Below are 25,813 nucleotides of genomic sequence, written 5' to 3'. Positions count from 1 at the left end.
AACAAAAGAGCAGCCTTCTTTCTTAGAGTCTTGCAAAACGTTATCAGTGGTCAAACATTCCTATTGAAACCCAGCAAAGACTAGACACCCTTCACATGATGTCTGCTTCAAGCAAAAGAGTTAATTTAAGTACTGGCAGTCAGAAAGAAGCATAAAGTGAATTATTCAGTAAATATAGAGGCAACACTGAACTTGCAGTCTGCGATTAGATTTGCAAGCCTTGAAATCCTGCAATAACACAAAGTCCTACGTGTTTATGTTCCAAAACAGGGTCTGACATACAAAAACAAAGCAAAAAGAAATGTCAGCATTTCTTGCTTGGAATAATGGATTAAGTGATCCAGGCCAATAAAGAATCTGCAGAGAGCTGGTGTCCTGAAAGTGTGATACCTGGATTACAGTAATGATAATAAAAAGGCTTGTGTGCAGAGTTTAAAAAAAAATAAAAAATCTACAACTACAGTGGGAGTAACAGTTAAAATAATGTTAAAATGAATGATCGACTTAAAAAAAACAACAGACGGATTTGATAGAATCCTTAACTTTTACATACTACTCAATTGCGTTACCCTGAAGACTGGAACAGACAAGACCTGACAACCATACAGTTATAATGAATGACTCTACCTTAATTTGCGAGTGATCACAGTTGTTGCTACAACAGCAATCCCACATGACAGCTTTGTTTTATAGCACTCGGTCTCCTCAAGTAATTTTAGCGGCAAACTACCTAGTTATTAAACTTAAGCCGTAACAGTATTTGTCAACATAGCAACAGAATCAATAGCATTTAAGTACAACCTATCGTTCTCCCTTCCCTGGTGCACTTTCATTATCTTCCATTCCTATTCACACAGCAACACATTCCAGCCTGCAACATCAGCAGGCCTTTTGTATTAACTGATGAATTCTCTGCTACACAGAATCAAGTCATTAAGTCAAGAGTAATATTTCTTTCTGTACCATACACTAGATTTTTTCCTGCCGGTCTATCTGTAATATCCTTGACCGTCTCCACATAAAGAATCCCTTTTCTCAGCTGCCGACAGAACAAATCTGAAAATGTGAGGGGCGGACCCTGTTGTGAAGGTGATGTGACACCGCTGCCTCATATTGTCAGCAGTGATGATAACAGACAGGAGGTGAACAAAAAAAGCAGTGACAAGAGATAAAGATTGTGTGTGAGAAGACAGAGAGAATGAGTGCGAAAGTGATGGAGAGCCAGAGTCATAAAGAGAAACTGGAAAAAAAAAAAGAAAATCACCAGAGAGAACGGGAGAGATGAGAGGCAGCATTTCTTTAACACGAAAACAACAGTGTCAGACACAGCTGGACTGAGGCAGCTGTGAGCAGGTACAAACCTCTTGGGGAATCTGAACTTGACTGCATTCTGGATGAAGCCGTAGCAACAAGGACTAATGACAAAGGCAGCTCCTGCCTGGATGCAGTGCTCCATCACCATATCTGTTGCAACGCCACATGCATGGAGGGCAACCTGAAGCGAAACAAAAGACAAAAAAATAAAAAAAGTGACACTTTCACCATTTAAATCTAAGTGTTCTTGAAAACCTTTGTGCAACAGCAAGACCAAAAGTGGGAGGCACTTGAGAGCATGCACTCAATCCCATTGATTACCTCATAATGGCTGCCGCTATTAAATACATCTATGCTCTCTAAGGTGCAGACTCTGGGAATTAGAGCAAACAAAATGTATTAGTGTTTCAGGAGCAGAGGCACGAATGCATCAGGATTCCCATTGAGTGGGTAAACTGTGCGTGGTGATGAACACCTAGCTATGCATTAGTAATGGTGTGGCTATATATTGGATGGTAGAAAGGGAATAAAAGAGAGTATTGAAGTCTGTCTGTGTTCCAGCCGTCTTTCTCGCTCAGTCCATCTGCAAAACTACATTACGACTCCTCAAAGGCAATGACTTTAATATCCAAAGTACAGTGGTAACATAGATGATTTCCTCTCAAGCGTACACTTGCTAAATAGATTCTCTGTTAATGGTCCAGATAAAATGCATTATCAACAGTCTGGTGTGACAATAGCTACTGAGACTTGCTAAAATTACCCCATCCAGCTCGAGCAACCAGCTCCAAAATTCTATTCTTCTTTTCCAAGAAGTTGTCAATTGGCGTCTGTGAGTCTGAATCGACTGCATGTTGCCTTGACAGCAGTGCCACGGAGCAGAAGTTCACAGCTGATCAGGACAGGACTGAGCCAAGACCGGCTCAAACGCCACACATGGGGAAGGGAAGATACAGACTCGCCGAGCAGAGCCAAACCCACTCATATAGTCCGGACAGGGGGGTAACATTTCTCAGAGGCGCTCCAACTCTCCATGGAAGTTGCACTTTGTGATTTCAGTCTCTGCGCGGAAACACACTCGAAGAACTCTACGTGGAACTGCTTCGGTCACTGAATATGTAAAAATTCATTCATTCCTCTTGCAAAATATGTGTATTGATTTAAACATGAAGTTATTAAATGAGACTCCGCACATGAAAGAATAAGCAGAAACTGAAAATTGGGGAATTAACATCAATTACCTCCATGGCCTTGCATCTATTTGACACCTAATCTTGCATTTATTCATGTCATCAGGGAAAAGCTGTATACTCTTTCAACAGACAGTTTCAGACTGCTGATTAGGAGGAGGAGCTGCTATCAAAGGCTGCATAATGTTACACCCCCCACATCTAAAGGAAAAATAATTAACAACGTAGCACCATCACTCTTACCCAGCTACTTAATGTTGTACATTAGTCATGCTGTGGTAAATCCTAATTACATTTTATAACCTTTAGCCTTGATTTAACGTCAACACAAAGCCATTCAAGCAAACGAAACGTACACAACTGAAATAAAAACACTTTCTCATGTGTTTTGATAAATAATTTCCAACTTTTGATGCAGAAAGCCTCTCTTCTTTATCAGCTCTTACGAATATTTTGAGCAGTATTGACGAAGCGTTCCCACAGCTAACATGTTCCGCGCGCTACTAATTAAAAATCGATAATAAAAGGTGGAAAATGTATGCAAGGCTAATTTAAAACCATCCTATAGCTCTACTGTATTCCCGACATATTGTGCTCACCATTATATCTGCACAAACAGTCTGGAAGAAGAAAACCTCAATTAGTATGCAACAAACACAGGGCCACTTGTTCAAATATGTCCTTTATTGATCTATCTTTTTGGGAGCACAAAAAGCTCTTTCTTTCTGTATCTTTCTCTCAGCAGTCACATCACAGAAATAATGAGGCTTCATTATTCACTCTTATGAAAGTAATTACATCCCTCTCCTGGTCTATCCGAGCCTGAGACAGAACAAGTTCCTGCAATATAGCTAACTAATGCGTAATCAACCCTTTCTGCAAAATTGTATTGCCAGATTTTCTTGGGGTTTTTTTTGTTTTTTTTTTGCTGCAGAGAGAAATGCTTTTCAAAACTTTTAGGGGTTTCGTTGCTGTGTAAGAGAATTAAATTCTCAGCTATATTTGGCACACTAATTTTGTTTTATGATACGTCATATTAACTGATGATAAAATAATCAACAAAAACACCAAGAGAACCTCAATGATTGAGCAGATCTGTTTTGTGTCTATAATTTGTGTTTTTGTTTGTATGCAAATATGTGTTTTTGTTTGGTCCAGACGAGAATAAAGTGTGATTACATAAAATCAAAGGGTTTTTTCTGTCAAAGGCGGATGCACTGATGCTTTTCATTAGAGTTGAGCAGACTCAATATTAAAGACTTTTAGAGGCAACAACAAAAAACAACCCCAACAAAAAACAATATCCTTGAATGATATTAGTAGTGGAATAACGCCTAATAAAGCCATCTGGGAATTGATCAATACCAAGGTCTACATAAGCCTTAAAGTAATACCAGCAGGTATATTTTTCTTCACACAAACATAAAGAAGTCAGGAATCAATGGTAAACAATCAGACCCTTAAGCAGAACCAATAATGGACCTGGATCCAATAAAATCCAAATCAACTTCAAGCTTCACAACTTTTTCCTGCCCCTGAAGTCTGTCGGCTCAATTTTATCTGACAGGATAAAGGATAAAAGCTAAGTGCACTCTATGTAGAGGCTGCTTCTGATACAAGTTTAACACCTGGGCCAATGCAATTTCAGCCAGGAAGAGCAGACGCTGACTAAGATTAGGAACACCTCAACTTAATTAGGCTGATTAAATGAATGTGACTAAAAATGGGACCATGTATTATAGATAACAGGATTAAAATCAATGTCATGGGGCGGCTGCTTCAGGTAGAAATATCTGTGTCATGCAGGGAGAAGCTTAGCAAAAGTACAGCTCTCAAGCAGTGCAGAAAAGGGCAAACTTAAGCACCTTTTTTTATACATAAACGTATTATGCATTCATGTATCATGTGAAAAAGAATCCGTGTGTGTATAAAGTCTCGGGCTAAGCTGCAGAAAAAAACACCCACATGTTGTAGAGAAGAATAATCTGTGCTGTTTGTTTCTTGCCAAATAGAACGGGTCTCAGCGGAGTGATGATGCTGGAACGAAAACTACGTCTAATTACAGCAGGTACACATATATTCCTATTTGTCCCGGAGAAAGTTGAAGTGAGGCTACTAGAACAGCTGGCTTTCCTGAAAGTGGGCTATGACACACAACAGGAAGATGGATTTTTCCAACATGTTTGGGGGAGGACACTGGCCTGAGACACATAAATAACGACATGATGATCGAGAGTGATGATAATACAGGTTTTATGGAAAATGTTGCCTGGGTGGAAAAAGGGGATTTAAGTCGCCTACATAGAAGTCACATTTTCAAATCCCTGTTCTTGTTTTATCTGTGTGACAAAGCCAAAAAAAAACACCCATAGTTAAGGACTGATTTGCTCTGAATTGATAGTAATTATCGGTTTGAGAAGTCAAGAGCTCTGCAGATGAAAGTAGGTGTTTTTAAATAGGACTGGCAGGGGTGCTGAATTTGTTGGAGAGTTCCACTAAACGCTGAATTTCAGTCTGTTTTCACACCCATCAAGCACAGAGTTTGAAAGCCAGTAAAAATATTTATTCTGTCATCACAGGTAGCTGCACAGAATTAAACCCATTTACTGAGTTGGATCCTTAAGCTTAACGAGCACAAACAGGCAGAACTGCAGTGTTGGCAGGCATGTCCATGTGAAAAATGCGTGGCGAATTAAGAAGTAAGGGTGACATGGCAAGTCAAGTGACCTGCGTAAAAGCTGAAAAGAACCTGAAATGGCTGGAAACCACATTTCTTTTTATTAGACACTTTTTGAGGATTACACTTTTTTTTCCTGCTACTGTAAACCTTCAATAGGAGTATAAAGCAAACCAAATGGAAGATTTAAACAGTCAACATGAACAAACAATAAAAGTAAGCCCTAATATTTCTGACTGAAGACATTCCTTAACCATGACATTACCTTTGTCCTTAATTTTCTGGGTAAAACTACCTTTTGGCTTTCCAACAACCAGAGAGGGAACAGTGAGAGACAGTGTTTGACTGAAGTGCAGGGCACTAAAAGGGTTCCGATTAAAAGCTCCACTTCAGGAAATGAAAAGCCATCTTAGTCACTTTGACAAAAAAATAATTGCATGTTGGCATTTTCAGTTTCTTTACAAAAAGACGAGGGAGTGACATGTCTCTCTGTTTGATGTGTGGTTGTACTCTTATATAAATATACGTAAACATTTTCATTCAGATCCACCTCGCTGTGATTGCGGGTAGAATGTCACACATCTTTAATTCAGTGTTAATCACAAGTATTCATATTTATGATAATCATTATTATTAACACTGCGCCTCAGTGTCAAAAAAAGGTCACGGCATTGATGCACAATGTGATTATTTTTTTTTAAAAACTGTCATAAAAGCCCAAAAAGGAAAACGATTGAAACGTCTAACAGCAATGCTTTCAACCATCATTGCTAACTTCTGAGATAAATTACAGTGGTATTAAAATGGACAATTACTCCAGCGATTAAGTAAATAATTTGATGCCATGGATGTGTTGATGACACATTTTTCTTTGCAATATAGCTCGACAACATGATTAGCGGCACAAAACCTATTCTGATTGTGCTCCCACGGGGAAAAGATTTTGTCTCTGAAGCGTTAGAGTTTTCATTCAAAGCGCCATTGCTAATTTAATTTCCGTATTTTTTTTCTTTGTTCTCTCAGAAAGTTATTGTGTAAGCGAGAAAGGCAACTTCATCTCTTTAAAACTACAATGTGGAAATTGGATTATGATTACAGTTTAACAGCACAAATTACACTGAAACAAATGAAATTAAACAGACGCTAGTGTGGCTTCTATATTATAGTAATTATAACAGCATCAAATTATAGGACAGTACAGATAACACTGTGACTGTTCCTAATGTAAAAAAAAATGATTTTAATTTCACCTGTGCCTCTGGTGTAATACTAGGGTTTTATTTTTTACCACAACAAACAGATTTTACATTGCATTTGCTCACAATACTTTTCTTACACCATCTATGGATCGTCAAATAACAAACGTAAGGAGACGCGTGCAAAAGCTTATTTTTTGAATCAGTGTCACTTGCTACGCTCACCCCAATCTGAAACGGTCCAGTGAAGTAATCCAAATTGGCCTGAATGAAGCCAATGTTTTTCAGACCCAGCTCGGCACTGCGACTCTGAGCCCTGACCAAGGACTCTTCTTTGTTCTCTATGAGGATGACCTTGAATAAAAGACAGAAAAAAAACTCAGCATTATGCGATTGCTACCTTTCCCCAGAAGTCCTGAAATAAGCTGTAATACATTTAAATGTCTGTCCAGATTTTGCAATGTTAAAAAATACTGAAAAAAAACCAAAACATTGTAAATTAACAGATTGTAATGACAGTGACGGTAACGTTAGATTGCAAGAAGTCTATTCTTAGATAAAACATCTTTATTATACAACACTGCACTAACCTGGGGATGGAGTTAATGATTCATTGTATCACTTTATTATTATAAATAAATCTTACTTAACGGTTAAAATGTCAAATAATGACAACTGCCAATCAAAATGAACCACATTTCAAAGTGAAGTCTTAAAAAGTCTCCTTTATTTTGTGTGAAAACCAAACACATATCTTCAAACGCACGTTACCTGGCAATCTGGAAGTGTGTGAGCCAGAGCAATCCCTACATGGCCCTGAGAGACAGCACAAAGAAAAGGAGAAAGAAAATAAAAATGCACAACAGCAAAGCAGCACACATCAAAGAGGGCATCTATAGAGTTATGATTAGCACTGCCCTTTTGTACCGAGTACTGACCCTTTAGCCATGCAGCACTAGCTACCGCTCTGAAAGTGCATTTTCATGAGTGTAATTACCAGTCTGCTTGTGTGCACCAGCCAGCAACAAAAGACATTTAAAGGGGAAAGAATAATATGAGAGAAGACGAAGAATCGTTCCTTTCAGCTGGTTGCTAATGGAGCAGCAATCTAATGAATCTGTGGTCAGGTGCAGTGATAAATATACATGCATTGCTGGACTGATGGATGAATGCAAGTACCGTTCCACTGCAGAAATCCACAATGGTGTATCCTGGCCTGGCTAGCTCTGTAACCATGGCAACCAAGTTATTCAGCTGTTGCATCTTCCTGACTGCACGGATATTTGACATTTTCCCTGCAAAAAAAAAAAAAGAAAGAAAAAAAGCACAAGTTCTTATTGCATTTGAACACAGAGTGGAAAGCAACAGGTTTTTACAGCCAATTTATCTGAAAACTCAGTTAAGGGGCAAATAATAAAAAAAAACAAAAACACCTGAGATGAAAGTGGTCAAACACAAACAGAATCATTCACTGGGACAAAGTAAGTCCATTTTGTAGCTTGGTTGGCTCCAGTCAATATTAACTCACCACAATAGACACAACTTCAACAACAAAAACATGTCAGTCGGCACATTGTTCATTACTCTAATGTCTTCTTTTCCTCTGCTGTCAGTGAGTAAACACACTTCCCGTCCAACTACTCAAATTATGATTTACAACCAGCCATTTCAGGTAATGGTGATAGTACACAGATGAAAAGCCCTCCACTCTCTCATCAGCATGTTTCTCCCCAATTGCCAACTAGGGAGCGCAAAACAATCTTTCAACATCTCACAAAGCAGGCCTTCGAGCCAAAATCAAGTGTCTCCTTTTTTGTAGCAGAACTTTCTGCCGCTGTGAGAGCAGTATGTACCCCATTAACTCAAAGCACATTGCAGTCTCCTGCATCTTCCGTCTGTTAGTACGCCACATCGGCAGTGAGCCGTTGACGCGCTGTGCAGGAGCCATCTCTGGTCCATAAATCTAGAGTGATGAGTGTTTCATTTACCCCCGAGTCGCACCCTCGTATTCACACAACCGAAATGTAAGAGAAATATTATTGCTATAGTCTCCTGCTCCGGCTGCTTTGTACATGACAACAGGAAAGGAGAGATGGCAGAGGAGATTTTCATTCTGCCACAAACAGGAAATTTCACAAAGGCATTATTCAGCCTCTCAAACCGACTGTGCTGATCCCAGTTGTGGGGAGAGCACAGTAAAGAAAGTCTGGGGTGAATTTAAATACAGAGACAGTACGGTAGGGTATTGACAAGACTGTGCTCTTCATTTGGATGAGCAATTCACATGGGCGCAGGCACTTCTATGTACCCATGACTCCAGATATGCCTCGGTGAAGAGGCCCTTTGATGCCTCTGGACGCATTTAAATGCAAATTACAATGCAAAGTGTGATAAAATTTAGCAGGGCAGAAATAGTGAGTGGTATCTAGGGTGTGACTTGGTGAGGGAAACTGGAATAACTAAGCAGTATAGATTATAGAACTCAAACTCTTGATGTGATATAAAACCCTTTAAATATGCAGCTGATTATTTGGCCTTTGGGGAACGTGAACACAAGCTCTGAATACTATCATATTTTACCTAATAAAGATAATATGGCTAACTTGTTAACAAAAATCTGGCTGTGTACACATTCATTAGAGAATTTTAATATTCACTCACCTCAGTACTCTGTTCTGATCTCCATCAGCTACTCAGAGACTAAATGTTCTCTTGAACTACATCTGCTGTGTCAGTGATACAGAATGATCTGGCTGCACCTCATTGTCATTGTGCTGTAGGGGGAAAAATGCTCTGGCTTATTTCATATTTCTTCAAACCAATCACAGACGGCACTCAGATTATGATGTAGCAGCGGTGAGGTAATTCACAGTGAAAAAAAAGCAGGGCTTCTCTAAAAAATTGAATTTCCAGCTGTTTGGAGGTTGTTGTTGCTTTTCCTAGAAGTGAAGGTGATTTTGGACACCAGCAGAAATCTCAAACTTATACCTGAAGTCTGGTGAGTCAGACTGATCCCCATAGATCCATATGCTTAAAAGACCAACTTTACAACTAAACATGTTTACAGCCTGGTGCAAAAAATAATGAGAATGTTTTGGTTTTTATAGCTAATTCCCCATTCACGACAACTTAGGTTTAACAAGGTTTTGCGTAATCAAGGGCACGGTCATTTTGAGTGACAGGTGGGTGCCGCTCACGCTCCTCATCTTGGCTCTTTTGTTGGATTAGCCGAGGTTTAGGAGGAGTCAGGTGCTGTCAAGACGATGGTGGCTGGAGCCTGAGTCTTAAAACTGATCTGCAGGAAACCAGTGTGTTATGTCACATGAGGTTCGTCTATCTTTATGTACAATCAATGGCATACAAACAACAATATAAGAGAGTGAATCAAAACCATACAATATATGTGGGTAACTGATGGCAACTGCAGTGTTGTAATTTGTGTGGTTTTATTACTACAAGTCATTGTGGGGCAATCATTTTTGCCCCATACCTCTGTGAACCCCAAATGTCCAGTTCTGTGGGTCCATGTGTTTTCACAAATATATCTCGCCCTCAAAGTTGTTAATATTGTATGTAGTGAGAAAAAGGGATTGATGCCAGTTACACAGCTTTGCGTCTTTGTGTGTGTTGTGTTTGTGGGTGTGTGATTGACTTTCAGTGTTTCTGCTCTTACAAGACCGCGTTTGATGAAGGGTCACCACACAGTTCGATGTCAAAATCGAACAGCTACGTAGGAACGAGTGGGTGACAGCTGAAAAGCAAACTACTTGCCAGTCAACTTCTCCTTTTCTTTTCACTTTCACTTCATAATGTGGTCTGAGGAAAGAAAAAAAAAAGGCAAGACTACAAGACATCTTTAAAGTTCAATTCCTGGGTTACTTTAAGTCCTTTACATTCACTCAGTTTTGGATAAACATAATGTCAAACAGAGCAGAGGTCAAAAAGCCACAAGATGTACAATGAGAACATGAATGGGAACACACTGTACATCATACAAAACCTTTCTGTATAAGCCGAATGATGCAAACAGCATTAAGTCTGTTTCAAAACATTTTCTTGGACTTCAAATAAAAATCAATATTGCAGCAAAATGACTCACTTTAAACTTTATAGCAGACACCAATGGAAAACAAGACATTTACTTGTTTTCTCTTGAGTCCAAGAAATTCTTTGGTACAGGTGTAGGAAACAGGAAAAATCAATATCTTAATTAAAGATACAAATGGTTATGGTTTCAACTTTTATCATTATCACAATAATGGACAACATCAATCCCCAAAGAGAATTCCTTCTTCCCTTACAACTTAAATTCAGGTTTTATTAAGTCCACTCTTTCTGCTCTAATACAGCTAAGTGTGGATTAGCTGTGTGGCCTCCTTAAATATTTAACAATTAATTAAAATGTTGCTCTTCAGTTGAGTCATTGCTGAAAATAATGCTTGGTATCATTGCTAGTAGCGATGAAAGGTAACAGTATTTAAGACTAAGACGGTCACCCAGATACAGATACGACGTCCCCAGGCTCTTCATTAAACATCGCTTGCGTTTCAGAAGGATCCCATCACAAAATTACAATCCAAAGACAGAATGTGGAAGCTGGAAGATTTAATGAAACTCTGGTTTAGGCTCAGTGATGCTGTTTTTAAAACGGTAAACAAACTGACTGTAGTTAAAGGTGCAACATGCATGATTTTAAAGATAAATGTAGCATTATTATGGCAGCAAGGTACTATCTGTTCTGTAAAGATATAGTGGAGTAATGGTGTCAAAGTGACATTCTCCATCTGTGTGTTGTAATTTGAGCTTCTCTGTCCTATGTGTTGGAAGCTACCTGGTTGTGCATACATGCTAGTGTGAGTCCCTCCACTTGCATGAAAAGGTTTAAGAAGTGACCAGAGGAGTCAAGGAAAGGAATTAAGGATGCACAAACTGGAAAATGAGATGAGGCACATGAAGGAATGTAAACATTTCATGAAAAAACCAATTAATAGTTGGTAAGATATTTCAGCCTGGACTTACATGATGGACCAATCAACCAAATATTATCGCCATCTAAAGACCCATTCTGCCAGTATGGCTAAAAAGCTAACATTCATTGGTGATTATAAGACCAGACACCAACTGAAGTCAGGGTACAACACTTTCTGACCCATCGAAAGAACAAATGGGATGAACACCAAGGATTTCTCAGGAGGTGGCTTGAAGTGCTAAACATCAGCAGGAAAAAAGAGAGAAGGCAAATAAGGGGAAACAAAGCTGTGCAGTTTATTGGACCATTTATAGGCAACTTTGCCACCATTCAACTATGACATAATGTAACGTATCCTAATGTCTCCCTGTCAATATTATCACTAGTGTCACACTAAACAAGTGAAGGATGAATCCCTACTCACGAAACATAATTGTTCCATGAGAAGACGATGCTGGTTTAGGAGTAATCTGTGATGTGACTCCTACAAATAATATAAATGACAGTCTGTACAACTGCAGTGCCTGAGTCTAGACTGAAATATAACAATTTTGACATAGAAAAGTCAAAAGTTTTGCCCAAGCCCTAACTCACAAAAGAAAAGCAATCCCAGACCATGTAATTCACAGACAGCTCAGTAGGAGAGAGGTCCATCTTCACTGATGTTTTTTACCCCTTTTTTTTTCTCCCCCCCTCCCCTCCACCATCCCAACTAGATCTTCTGTCTTCCAGTCACTTTATTTATAAAGCGAAAACAGCAACAGCAATCACAAGTATGACAGAAACAGCCTGCAACTGTCATCCGGCCCAGCCCAAATGATCCACTCGCAAGAAGAGCCGTTGACAGGTGGACATTAACTCAACTCCCCTCTGTTATTACGAACCCAATGTTTCGGCAATTACTCAGGCATTGTCTTTTTCAGCATGACGCCAAGTACGTATAAAAATGCAAATGAACAGCAATGAATCATCACTTACAGAGATAAAATAAGAGACATCATTAAGTTACGTGCCAAGAAACCACGTTGGAAATTTAGGGGTATAAATAGTTTGATTGAAAGACTTCTTTCAACTTGAAACTTGGCATGATTGAATGTAATCCTCTGTTTGTATTAGACAAACAATGAGCAAACTGGCAAGGAAAATGTTCTTTTATTTTTTTGGCCAACCTTACTGAGTAACACAATCTTACTTTCTAACCAACAACAACAAAAAACACATCAACATGTAAGAATATTCCTCTTTATCCAATCCGAACTTCAATGCAGATTTCACCAATGGGTTTGGAATCAAGTGTTATTTATCGCAGTGCAGCTCCCTGACTAGGTCTAAAAGCTTACATGCAACATAAAAACAATATTCTTTGGGGGGTTTTGCATTTGCCTGACTGTAGAGAAGAAGGCATTTATTTATCGGGCAGCCACATTCCAAGTTTTAAATTGAAAATAGAATTACTTCCTGGATCCGGATTGCGTTTCCTTGACCTCTTAGTATATATGCTGGCATGTTCCTTGAGGTGGAATCTGATAAGGCTCATGTGTTTTCTCCTCACAGACTTTTGTGTTTAACCTCCCTTCACGGACTGACGTGAGCCGAACGCAGACGATTTTGCGAACAGGTGCGCGGACGCCATCCCACCCAGATAACTACTGACACAAAGCCAGAGATGACAGACCCGTTAAGAGTCTTGGTATCTGGGAGACAAGTTTTTCTGTTTCTGCAGCAGGTTGACTCGGCTTTGACACCTCCCAAAGCTCAGTGAGGAGAAAACATGCTGTGGCAGCGTCACTGGGGGGAGACTGAGGATCCATTAGCCCATGTGTCCTCTGCTGCTAAAAGGTGCCTGCCACTGCTGGTGCTGGCAGTGAGCCCCGATCTCTTCCTTTTTTTTTTTTTTTTTTTTTCTTCCCCCTCCCCTGATGCTGCAGAACTGCCCACGGCCTTATCAAGCTGGTCCATCACACAGATTAGAATGTAAACACACGGCTGTGGCACAAGACGGGGGGGCTGTGTTTGTGCTTTGCAGGATCCAACAGCCACCGTCTCTCTCAGAGGACATGCTGGTTTAAAAAGCAAACATGAGGAGAGCTGGTTTGAGATTTAGCTTTAGATTACTTCATTTATGACTTCAAGATTTTGCACCCAAGTGTTTGTATTTCATGTTTGTTTGGATAAATTATTGCAGAGTCTATTTACTGGTCCAAAAATGCAGAAAAAGGGGGTTATTTTCAGAAAATTACTGCAGAGCTTGATTTGTAATATATTTGAAGACAACTTGTTTTTGTATTCAGAATAGAACACGGTTTCTTTGAACAGTGAAAGCAGCAGCTCTTGTGTTACAAAGAGAGCCTGGTACTTTTAAAGAGTGCTGTAATATAGATAATTTGTAGCCGTAATAGCATTAGGCAAGGAAGTTCCCATATGTTCATGTAAAGTGCGTACGCCAGAGTTACTCAGCCTCGAAATTGTTCAGAAGAACCTACAGGAATTATCTGCTGGCTCACGATTTGTGCTTCGCTGCCACAGAGGTAATGAATTCCTTTCGTAGGGGAAAAGCGACTCCAGACGTGTTTTCCACAGAAATGTCCCAGACAGAGTCATCCATTAATGACCAAGAAATATGCGCTCGCAGGATGTCATGTTAAACGATAGCGGTCCAGAGAGGATGGTCGTAAAAACACTTACGTTCCAGAGAAACTCTTTATGAGGTTCTAAACTGAACGGCTTTCAAGAACGTGTGAGTGAATGGCCAAAAAGCACTACAATGGATTGAATACAGATTTCTTTAATATGTTGGTAATAATTTTCTGCTTTGTCAAGTTACTCTTCTGAAATAAACGTAAATATATGTTTAAATAGAGGAAATGATTCAAAAGATAAGAAATCTGCATTGTTTACTTCAGTGTTTCTCATCCTTAAAAAAAAAAAAAAGTCCTTTTCTCAGAAAATTGGTGCAAAATGATGTTCCAGTTTATAATCATCATCTTGAATTAGGAACACTGATTTTTGCACTGAGCAAGTGTCAAAACCAGAAACTGCTTCGGGGAGGGTGTTCGTGCGGAACAAGAGTACATCTTTGTTATAACAACTCATGAAATAGACAGAAAATTACACATTTTAGTTTATGACACTGACAGCCGACAACAATCTAAAATATTTAAGATGAGTAATACATTAGACAGCACATATCAAATAAATGAACACATCATCCTTTGATATGGATGATGTGTGATGCACTTCCAGGAGAAGGCAACCTAACATTTTTTCATAATATACTTTTTTCATATAGTCATTTTCTTACATCTCACACCCGAACTAATGGCAACAAACGGTGAAAAGCCCAGGACAATATATGTCTCTCTAATCAGGGACACCGGTAGGAAAAAGAGACATGCACACACTGCATCAAAGGTAGCAAGGTTGGAGACTGAAGAGCAAACCTTTTGCATTCAGTCTCATAAATTTTTGCATCAGTATGAATTGAATGATCCGGTCATGTCTGAGTACTGATATGACTAATGATATAAGCACATGGACGCTCTACATATACAAGTGTTTGGGGAGACAAAACAGAAACAGGACTGTTTGGTGAATCATCTTCTGTTCACATCATGCCTGGTTCCTGCTCCAGCCCTCATGAATGAACCAGTGTGTCAGTTCAGACAACATCAAGTCGGCTGCCTGAGTCCTTCTGAGAAACAAAAGCAATGGTTCCCTGTTCTTGGCTGCCGCTAAGCAAAACTGTACAACGTATGTCGTAAAAACAAAATAAAATTACCTTTTGGGAGCTTTTGGAAATGTGAAAAGTTAAAGAACAATGAAAGCACTAAACTAACATTAAAGCAGAAACTTATCCAGACTCCTAAAGCTTACCTCTGGGTTGTTCTAACAGCTGAATAAAATAAATTCACATATCGACTAAGCTGCAACTGGTCTGCGAATACGCCACTCACTGACAGAAGGCCGGCTAATACAACCATTGCTCCTGTTGCAGTGCCTGGCATGCGAGAATGAGCTATATATTTTATGTATGGGGCTGGAAGAGTGCAAACTGCTGGTCTCCTAAGTGCTGTGAAATTGCACACATGGGTTTTGAGGGAGTAAAGTGACCAATCCAAATAAAGAGCGCTGCTGACCACCTAATAAACAAACTGCCGGGAGCTCAGCAACAAACTGAAAACAGATTACAGAGATTCTGACGAATGCATACACCGATCGGCCACTACGTTAAAACAACTGACGGGTGAAGCGAACAACATTGATTATCTTGTTGTGTTGCAGCTGAGCAGTGAATGCGAAGAGACCAAAAGCTTGAACAACATGGCACAGGGTTAGTCGATTAGGGAAAAAACTCACCTCCTAAAATCCTGACTTTCTCATTAACATTCTTCTTCACTTTCTTTATATTTAAACCATATAATGTAATACTGTGTGGCAGTTTTCTAAACATATCCTGTACCTACTTGTCAGAATACCTCACTGATGACCTGATGATCTCTTTATGACAGTAACAATGGCTCATTCATAGAGCTACGCCGTTACAGGAAACGGAAATATTTGAGATGTTTTTGCTCATGTAAAACATTTGTCACCTCATTAATTGCAACTCTAAATCCACAAAGCTAATTACACATTTGCCTGTCAGAACACTCCCCTGTTTAAGTAGAACGTTTTTACAACATATCCTTTGAATAATCTTTAAAGCACAGAAGCGGGCTTCCCTTACAACACAAACAAAACCACTTGTAGCTGCTGCTCGCTGAGATGTGAAAGCATCATCAGAAGACAATTGCTGCACGATGGGAGCCGTTTCTTGAAATATCTCTTTAGCGCTGGATTTGCTTTGCCTGGTACTGATATTTCTGTAGAGGGACACAAAATGATTTATCAAAGTTCCACAGAGTTAAAGGCACTCTCGACATATTTCTTTAATGTGACAAGATTCTGGCAGTGACAAATGTTTCTGCTTTAGCTTTGACTTGGCATGGACTGCTACAGGAAACTTGCAATATCCTCTCCATAATTTAAGGTTTGAAAGCTTGTTGGCATTTCCAAGCATATGCACAGATGCAGAAAGGTTAGCATTTGACCATATGTTCATCAGTATGGAAATCTACGAACGAAGGAATGAACTTTTGGCACATCTTTGCAGAGTGTTGTCGGCAATGACAGGAGAGAAATTTAAACTCACACCGCATTAATGTCACTTTTAACACCATACCATTAGCGATACCCACAGGTACACCGCGGACAGGTTGCTAGTCGCAGTGCAAATAATACGAGGGAAAATCCTAAAAGCTGCAACCCCACACAACATAACCGCAATTGTGCTGTGAGGTATTCGGAAATGTTTGAGGCCGAGAGGCAAAACACTGAGCAGAAACTAAATATAATCTTGTTGAGCTGGCTTGAAGTAGAAAAACATTCACAGCGCTGAGAGCTTCAATTGTTATTAAGCTATCGGGGGGGAAAGTTTGCCCAACAGCGGCAGTCACCGAAATTTTTCAACGCATTTGTGTAAGACTGTGATGACAAGAAAAATGAAAGGTAATGAAGACAAATGCACGAGGAAAAAAAAAACTTCTCACTGTGCATCCTTCAGCAGCTTTGGAATGTCTGTCAAAACATGACCAGACGTAGCTGTGGGCGAGAGGTCTGCGTAATTATGGAACTCCCATGGTCCCTCTCACAGGTCACGGCACATACCCAATTTGTCTGCACTGTTTTGTCTCAAAATGAGCAAACAACCAAACTGAGACGTCAGTTTTGCTTCTCCGAACGCTTTCAATTATTGACTTTTCCGTTGCACGTGTGCAAGGCATCAACACTTGCTTAATGCGCTGACATAATCTTTTACAATACATCTCAAAGTTTAAGTTGGCAAAGCTAAAATGGTTTGTCAGTAATTTGATTGGGATGTGAAAGATTCATCTTATTGGATTTTCAGAGTGTGAGAAATAACATGGCGTTATCCTTGAGCTAATATGGAAATGCATTCCAGAGTGTCGAACACTGATTTTGCAGAGACTTTGAGCTCTTTGACCTTGTTTCAGTTCACTGGACTTCACACATTTACTACAGCAATGTAGCTTTTTTGTTTTTTCTCCCTCAAGACAGTTTGTTGAAACAACTTTGGTATTTGGGGGATATAAAAACAATTTACTGGAAATATTTCAAAAGGGTGACCAGACACAGACAAACACTATGACAAGTTCAGCAACACATTTCTTTAGAGACTTCTGTTTTATTTCAACATTAATCACATAAATTTATATATCAGACATGAGAACAACCATGTCGTATTTTAATTGGCACATGCTAGGTAGATAGAGCAATCTCTCTTTTTGGCTGCCATTCATTGTGTGGGCTGAATGCTGACTTGCAGTTTGTCTCCTGGGCACTGTTCACTGCACTGTTTGAAGTGGACGTGGCAAAAAAAAAAAAAAAAACACCTCTACACTCCTCTGCTTAAAACTTGGGTAGTTTGGAATCGATCTGTCCTGTCAGTGAAGTTTTATTTGCCACGGGCAGAGAAAAACAACGTTGCAGATTTTCAGAGAAGATTCAAATGACTACACTGCTGTGATCCTGACCAGCATATTCACAGCTCAGCTCAGGTAAGGAACAAATGACCCGAGGCTTTTCACAAGTCCAAGTCCACATGGAAAACACAAGATTTTGTTCAGTTCGTGTTCTTTGGATAGTTTTTACACTTTAATACGATACATGTATCTGTCTTGTCCCAGGATGCCTCACTGAAAGCCAAAAACAAAAAAAAATCACATGTAACAAGTTTTTTAACTGACCTGTTTTCATATATTACATCCATATATGTTTCAATATTGTCAATGTACTGTACTACTAGATTTGATTTATCAGTCATTTAATAATGTACTGTGCCAGCTCCAGAACTGCCTTCAGTGCACTATAAAGTCCTTGATGTACTTGGTTGATTTGGTACAAGATTGCGTCTTGGTATGGCATGGAAGTAAGTTAGCAAATAGGCATCACAAGAACAAATCAAGCCACATCTACTTTGAATATCACCATGACGATGAATCATTATACACTGCATTAAATGAAATGTAAGAAACTGAAACAGTGATAAACATTTGGTTGCATGACCATTTCTATATACAGGATTTTGATTCACAACAGAATCACATTTTGCTTAAATGTTTTTGCATAAATAAAAGGTCATATAATGAGAGGTATGGACAACTCTTTCTCTACAGCACTGTTTCGGCTATAAAAAAATACTTCTAATAATAGTGCGAGGAAGAACAATATATAAAAATAGAGTCAACAATGTATTTCAATCCACCTGCCCTTCCTGTTATTTATCCTGAAATCCTTCCTCCACAATTGCTCTTTTCAACTAAGTAGTTTGTTTTTATTCAGTGCACACTCTCTGCACTCTGTACTCTGCCAGAGCTGTCAAAGACGGGGAGTAAGTGGCACAATGCTGGCATCTGTGGAGGGCTGTGTCAACGTCTTTGGGCCTGCCACCTTTGTAAAGTCTTCCAGCCAGTATGGCTTTTAGCCCTAGCCTTGCAGTGCTAACTCAAGTATAAATAAAGGCTAGCTGGACCCCAGCCATCTGGTGTCCCTATGCTCCTCTTGGTTTTCTTACAGAGATGTTGGGCTGTCAAAGCCAGGGCCCCTCTATGGAGAGAAATTCTCCCTTCAACTCTGTAAGCTTCTACTGTCAACGCAGCAGTAGGCTGTTTAAGCTTGAGAAGAAAGTTCTAACAACAAATAAGCTATCTTGGCAGATTGAAGATCATTATCTCTTCAGTGTTATCTGATGTTCTCTCTCTCTCTCCCCTTTTTTATTCTGGTGATACGGAGTATACACTTTGTCTCAATGTATATCTATTCTCTCATTATATCTGCAAATGTCTTGGCACTGCACAGATATTCTTATTTGGGAAAGTGGGACGAGAATCAAGGGATTGCAGATTGGCCACAAACACTACATGTGCCCTTTGGATAATTAGAGCAGGATTTAGATGAATCATATTCTGTCTTATGGAGCCACCTGCACACTGAAAAACACATACACACTAGTGTTAGATTCAGCCAGTTCTCCCTGTTACCACTTCCCACAAAATAGAAACTAAAATAACCTAATTAATATACAACATGAAACTGTGTCGTCAAGCTATACTTGTGCCCGTAACTGGGGATATGAGTCATTGTCCAAATGTTAATAGCTCCATTTGCAGATTTTTTAAATTTAAAAAAAACTAAAGTTTTCAGAATACAAAGCCATGGTGGCTTCTGCAACTTTGGAGATTTCTGTTTATTGATAAAGAATCTGCAGACGCAGAAACAGACAAAACACACGCACGGATGACAGCTCACCCCTATGTCAGTGTAAGCCAACACCATGAGGGTGTAAAATACAAGAGGGAAAACTAGACTAACAGCAAGACTTCCAACACGGACCACTGAGACATACATGCCAAAGTCTATACACAACCTTGTTTTCAGCCAAATTAGATGTGGGCGCTGGGGGAGGTCACTCCTGCATTAGGAACACATCTCACAGTACACACAAAGACCAGATATGACACATCATCTATTATAGTTTACTTGATATAGAACATAATAAAAAGGCCTGAGACTTTCTTTGAGCCTGTGGCGACAACATGAGGAATTGCAGTAAGTTCACTTTCTTTAGGGATAAGAGGAAGAAAAAGAAATAGAAAAGCAACACAAACAGTGATGTGACTGACAAGCTGCTTTAATTTGGTGGATGAGAGTTTTTGAAAATGAAAGTAAAAGTATGCTCTGTGTCAAAGCAGTGCTTATAATCTTAGATTATGCTGGTACAATACAAATAGTGAAAGAGAGCACATAAATAGAGAAATAACCTAAAATAGAAAGAGCAAACATGAAACACAAGGGACTGTTTTTACTCTGACCTGTTCTACAAAGTATTTGCTGTAATTAAAAGCAGTCTATAAACATGTACAGTATTACCTGCCAAATCACAAATAGAGTAAATGATACTAACCAATGCACGCCACATTTCCAAATGAAGTATCAAGTAACTGCTTTAAACTCTACTTCGCTATATTGGGTTCCTGAATTCGTTCAATGCTGCTGTGGAACATATTAGTCATCCATTAGGGACAAATGCAACTTTCATTTACTTTCCAACACACCCTCTGCTTTACACGCGTAACTAAGGATGATAACAAGTTCAGATCAGCATCTGTTCATTCCCATTAGCATATTTTTTGCCCGTAAATATCACCTTCACAATGAGCAAGGCGGCATTTTTGAGTAAAAATATAAAAGAAAAGAAAGTGTGAACTAATTTAGAGTTTGCCGTTGATTGGAGTTTTTTGAGGTCATCCTGGTTCAGACATTCGTTATTTCAATTAATGAGGACGTTATCATCGAGATCTGTTGTTGTTTATATCATATATTTCAGTTCATGTTTTCAGTTTAGCATTCTGCATATAGATAAGGGGTCTGACAAGGTGCCTTTTTTTCATTATCTTGGAGATTGTTTCTGCACAGACATTTATGAGCAATTACAGTTTTGTTTGCTTGTGTTTTGCACCATTTACATATCAGGAGAAACGATAAATGATCCTCCGCCATTTCCCAGTGAAACCATGTCAAAAGTGTTAATTGTGCTTCTGGAAAGTGTCATTCCACCGAGTCGCAGTAGAAAATATATTAAAAAAGAAAGACAAACCAAGGGTGGATAAAAAATAATGACAATAGTTCCAATATTGCAACAGCTTTTAACTAAAAAAGCAAGCTGTCAGAAAAAAATCGGCCACATATTATACATAACAAATAGGTGGGATATGTGTGACTGTTTTCATTTTATACGGCAGTGTTAATACACACATAGCTTTTGAACATTTGAGAACAACATTTGTATAGTGTCTAAAATATATATACTGCAAGTCAATTTGACTTCAAAATCTAATTATATATTAATGTAATTGTGCCAAAAAAAATATGTTAAAAAAAGTGTCACCACCGAAAAGAGAAAGAAAACCTTACCAGGAAAGGAAAACTTATTACGTTCCATCTGTTGTCGCCTTCAAATGCCATCATCTACAATTCAAAACATATTAGACGTGTTAAACTGTGCTCCAACGGACAGGCCTGCGGAGGAGAGATTTGGTTTTACATTCTGCTCAGGGCTGAAAACACTAATCACTAATTAATTACGAGTGTACTGAAACGGTGCAAGAAACACTATGTAATCCAAAACTCAGTGAAAGCTGACTGAGGGTTAGGCAAATTGTCATCCTGCTCCAGACCCACACCGCAATGCCTCACCAGAGATTATCGAACAAAACAAAACTACGGAGACAAATGAATATTCATGATATGACATTTGCAAGGAGCTCATCATGGAGGCAGCCAGTGGCTCTGCATTTAAATGGGCACAACTCAAACATCCCTGCAAATAGTGAAAGTCTGCGGTAAACCTCCAGGGAGTCTCAATGCGTTTGAACTTGAATTGTAGAAATAAAGTGCCAATTATCCCTCTAATTGGGAGTAACTAAGCTGGTTGCCTGTTGTGCTGGGTCCCATGTTTACTGCGTATCTTTAAATCTCCAATTTAAAGGCTCTAATAAGTTCAATTAATTGAGAATGAGAGGAGTGATTTGGGAGTCACAGCCTGCTGTTTGGAGCTGTAAACCCGAGGGAATGACGTGCTAACCAAATGCCAGCACGCACAACAAACAGACACCGTCACCGATAGGAACATTTTTTAAATCACATACACGTATTTGCATGCTACACACAAACAACTCTCCGATCTGTAGATTTAATAAAAGCCGATTTACGCTTAAAAAAAACCATCAACAGCTTTACCTGCAAAACAACATAGTTTTCCTTGCATGCGAACCGATGATAAGAGTGAAAAACATCCATACAGTGTGAGTTGTACTTTGTGTTTTGTGTTAATTAGTAAAAATTAACAAGCTAAACGAATTTAGCTCAAACACTAGTGTGCCTAAACGCAGCCTCACAGAGTCACTGCCACGTTTGCAGTCTTTTTTTTCCCCCCCTGGTATTTTAGAAGTCTGCTGTATGTCTCAAGGACATATGTGAAAAAAGGCCTAAGATTCAAGGTTTGTCTGGCACATTTACTATTGAAGAAATGCTGCTATTCCTACTAATCATGCTTAGATTCTTGGATCAAACACTCTACAAAAGAGACTCTGGTGGAATATTTCATTCATTACAAGCATTTGGAGAGTTGGATTTCTGAAGGATGACAAAAATCTGCGAGTTATATTTATGCAGGGAAACTGGACAGAGATCTTAACTAGTCTGGCTTTCGGGTTTACTTAAAATGTTTGTACACAGCAAGCGTGTGAAGAGAGTATAAAGCGACAAAACTTCACATCTAGATCACCCAAGACATTCATCTGTTGGAAGCGTGGATGGCAAGCACTTTTTGACAAGTATCTGACAGGCAGACGGGCTTGTTTCTGAAAAACAATCCTGCCCTACGCTTTAACTTTGCCCTTGTCACTTGTACTGAACTCGCAGCAAACCTAAAAAACATTGATGTGTTTCCAGAAAAACACAGAAGTGGAGGGGGCGAGAGGGAATCAGTCAACGTTATCTAAAGACTAAGCTGATGTGGTAATGTGATAAGGATAACAGTTAAACAGATTTGTGACTAAGCCTGCTGTGCATCTCTCAGCAGAGATTCATTCAGCCTGACAGCTGGACAGGAAGAAACAACCACATACACAGACCTCAGTTCAGCTGAGTGACCAGAGCGTAGTGCAAGTGCTCACCAGGTAGGAAGGGAAGCTGCATTTTTGTTCAGACCGACAGTTAAATCAAAGCCTTTCGACTAACCACATTTCTAGCTGTTTTGTCACATTTTTTTGATATTTTCGTATCAATTACATTTTTAAAAAGAAAAAAAAAAACACCTGCATATTTATCTGGATGTTTTAACCTTAATCTATTTAATACAACAAAGATGTTTAGATAGTGTTTTAATTATTCTCACATCAGATCTTTAGATTTGATGTAAAAGCCTTCAACCACTAGAAATGTAATTTAATGTAATGAGAATCATTTCTACAAATATCTACAACTGATAACAAGCAGACAAAACACAATATGAAGTGTGGTGTTCGACAGCAATGTGAAAGAAATGGAATAGATGTCATGGACAGTGCAAATTGGAAGATGAAATAATTGCCATTTATTTATTTAAAGTTAATGATAATCCATTAGAATAAAGTCAAGCTGAGAGAGTTTGTATCGTGTCCCGAGGGCATCCAGTCAATAGCTAGTCAAAAAAAAAAAAAAAAGTAGTAGATGCTGCAAAGTAAAATTTATATCAGGACTTTGATCAAATTGGGCTAATTATCTTCTCATAGGTTCAATAACAGTGTGACGCTACGCCTGAGGGAAAATCATTCCCATTATAGGCAGCCGAACTGAAGAAGAAATCAGCCCTGTATCGTCATATATTTCACATCTATAAATCAAAGTGGGGGCGCAGTTGGTAGCACTGCTGCCTCGCAGCAAGAAGGTCACTGGTTCGCGTCCCGGTGAGGACACCCGGGATCTTTCTGCGTGGAGTTTGCATGTTCTCCCTGTGCAGCGTGGGTTCTCTCTAGGTTCTCTGGCTTCCTCCCACAAGGTCCAAAAACATGCTGAGGTTAATTGGTGATTCTAAATTGTCAGTGTGTTTGTGAGTGTGCTTGGTTGTCTGTCTCTAAGTGTAGCCCTGTGATAGACTGGTGACCTGTCCAGGGTGTCCCCTGCCTTCACCCTAAGTCAGCTGGGATAGACTCCAGTCCCCTCGCGACCCTAGTCAGGATAAAGCAGTGTATAGACAATGGATGGATGGATGGAAATCCAAGTGGTAGCCCAAAAACTTTTTTCAAAAGAAACAGTACATATCCACCCACATAATAAAATATTAGAAAGCAGTTATTGGATTGATATTCCGTCTTTGATGCATCTTACAGACAGGTTTTTCTATTCCCAAACCAGCAAGGTAAGTGTATGAGGGCTTTCTGGAAGCTAAACACGACAGATGTTTAACTACTCATTAGACCTGCGCGCATTGTAGAATAAACAAGCAAACCAGTGAAAAGCGTGGGCCGCACGTCTGATGAGGATAATATTTCTATTGGGATTTGAAATTAAGAGGAGGACGATGCAGGAAAACGTCTGCGAAGGAATAGGAAGTTCCAGCTCAACTGCAAAAGCTGTTTCGAAAACAGTGTTTAACGCTGCCGCAGGATGCTGTGAAACCACTTAACACTGCATGGATGTTATATTGCTGAATGGCCATTACTTCAGAGTTGAACCCATAAAACCCTGCATCAGCAGTTCTGCAGGCAAAGAAATATCATGATATAAGTTCACCACATACAAACAATACGGGGCAGAGAGCTTAACCTTACAACAATAAAAGCGCCAAAAGGTTTGTTCTATATTAACGTTATAGTGTAATTTTGGGACTATAAGCCGCTACTTTTTTCACATGCTTTGAACACTGCGGCTTAAACAATGATGCGGCTAATTTTGGGATTTTTACGATTTTTACGAATTTGCCTCGAGACAAAAGTGACATTGAGAGCGACAACGAAAGAGCGAGTGAGGAAGTGTGTGACGAAGTAATTCTGAGGCTGTTCAATTCCGACTTTAGTGGTTTTAGTGCGCAGGAGGAAGATGAAGATTGCGATCAATATAGCGAGTTTTCCTGGTAGACTACTGTAATTTTTATTTTTTTAACCAGCCGTGTTACAGGCAGTATTCGGAAAAAAGCATTTACAGTACATATTTGTGTATGCTACCGGTACATTTTTTAATTACAAGTTCTAAAAAAATCTTTCTGTGTAAATATCTCATGTTACAACGTGGACATCTGCAGCTTATAGAGAAGTGCGGCCTGTATATGTGCAATTTTTTTTTTTCTTAGTAAAGTTTGTGGGTGCAGCTTATATGCAGGTGCGCTCAATAGTCCGAAAATGACCGTACACATGCAGTTCTTCTAATATCTTGTGTTCCTTGTAGATCAAAAACAACATCAAATCATTGCATTTATATTTAAAATGGATCATATCCTCTCTCTGCTCTCGTGGCATCACAATTTACAACACAGCAGACACCTGTTTCCATTATTTTTTTACAGCATAAACAAGCTAAATCATTGATATTTGCATCAAGCTCAAAATATTTCATCCGACTTTGCTTTCCAAGGAAGTTTTACGTTTGATGTCATCCTGATACCAGGTTCCCCAAGTCCAATTACCACTAACAAGAGAATACATGCGGATTCCATGCTGAGATGATGCCCCATAGCTCAGGCAACATTTCTACAAATGACCACGAGCTTTGTTTCCTCTGCGCTCATTGTTTCTATGAACCTGCCAAGAAAAGGAAAAGAAAAAAAATAAAAATGCACCAGCCGACTGTGGAGTTTGTGAAATCTCAATCA

At 39.2% G+C, this 25,813-nt stretch overlaps 1 protein-coding gene across 1 annotated transcript in view; it reads right to left on the bottom strand.

Moving 5' to 3' along the window:
* Positions 1-25,813, bottom strand: part of gstcd (glutathione S-transferase, C-terminal domain containing) — a 50,019-nt gene that overhangs the window by 10,637 nt on the left and 13,569 nt on the right. Inside the window, exons 6-9 of the mRNA XM_008287187.1 lie at positions 7,557-7,672; positions 7,149-7,193; positions 6,603-6,731; positions 1,362-1,495 (exon numbers count right to left, since the gene is read on the bottom strand). Coding sequence (XP_008285409.1) covers positions 1,362-1,495; positions 6,603-6,731; positions 7,149-7,193; positions 7,557-7,672 — 424 coding nt within the window. The remainder of the gene's footprint in view (positions 1-1,361; positions 1,496-6,602; positions 6,732-7,148; positions 7,194-7,556; positions 7,673-25,813) is intronic.

Source organism: Stegastes partitus, unplaced genomic scaffold (assembly GCF_000690725.1).
Source record: "Stegastes partitus isolate 25-593 unplaced genomic scaffold, Stegastes_partitus-1.0.2 Scaffold11, whole genome shotgun sequence".
Classification (NCBI taxonomy): domain Eukaryota; kingdom Metazoa; phylum Chordata; class Actinopteri; family Pomacentridae; genus Stegastes; species Stegastes partitus.
The sequence above is the reverse complement of the archived record's forward strand: the minus strand, read 5'-3'. Positions and strand labels throughout refer to the sequence as shown.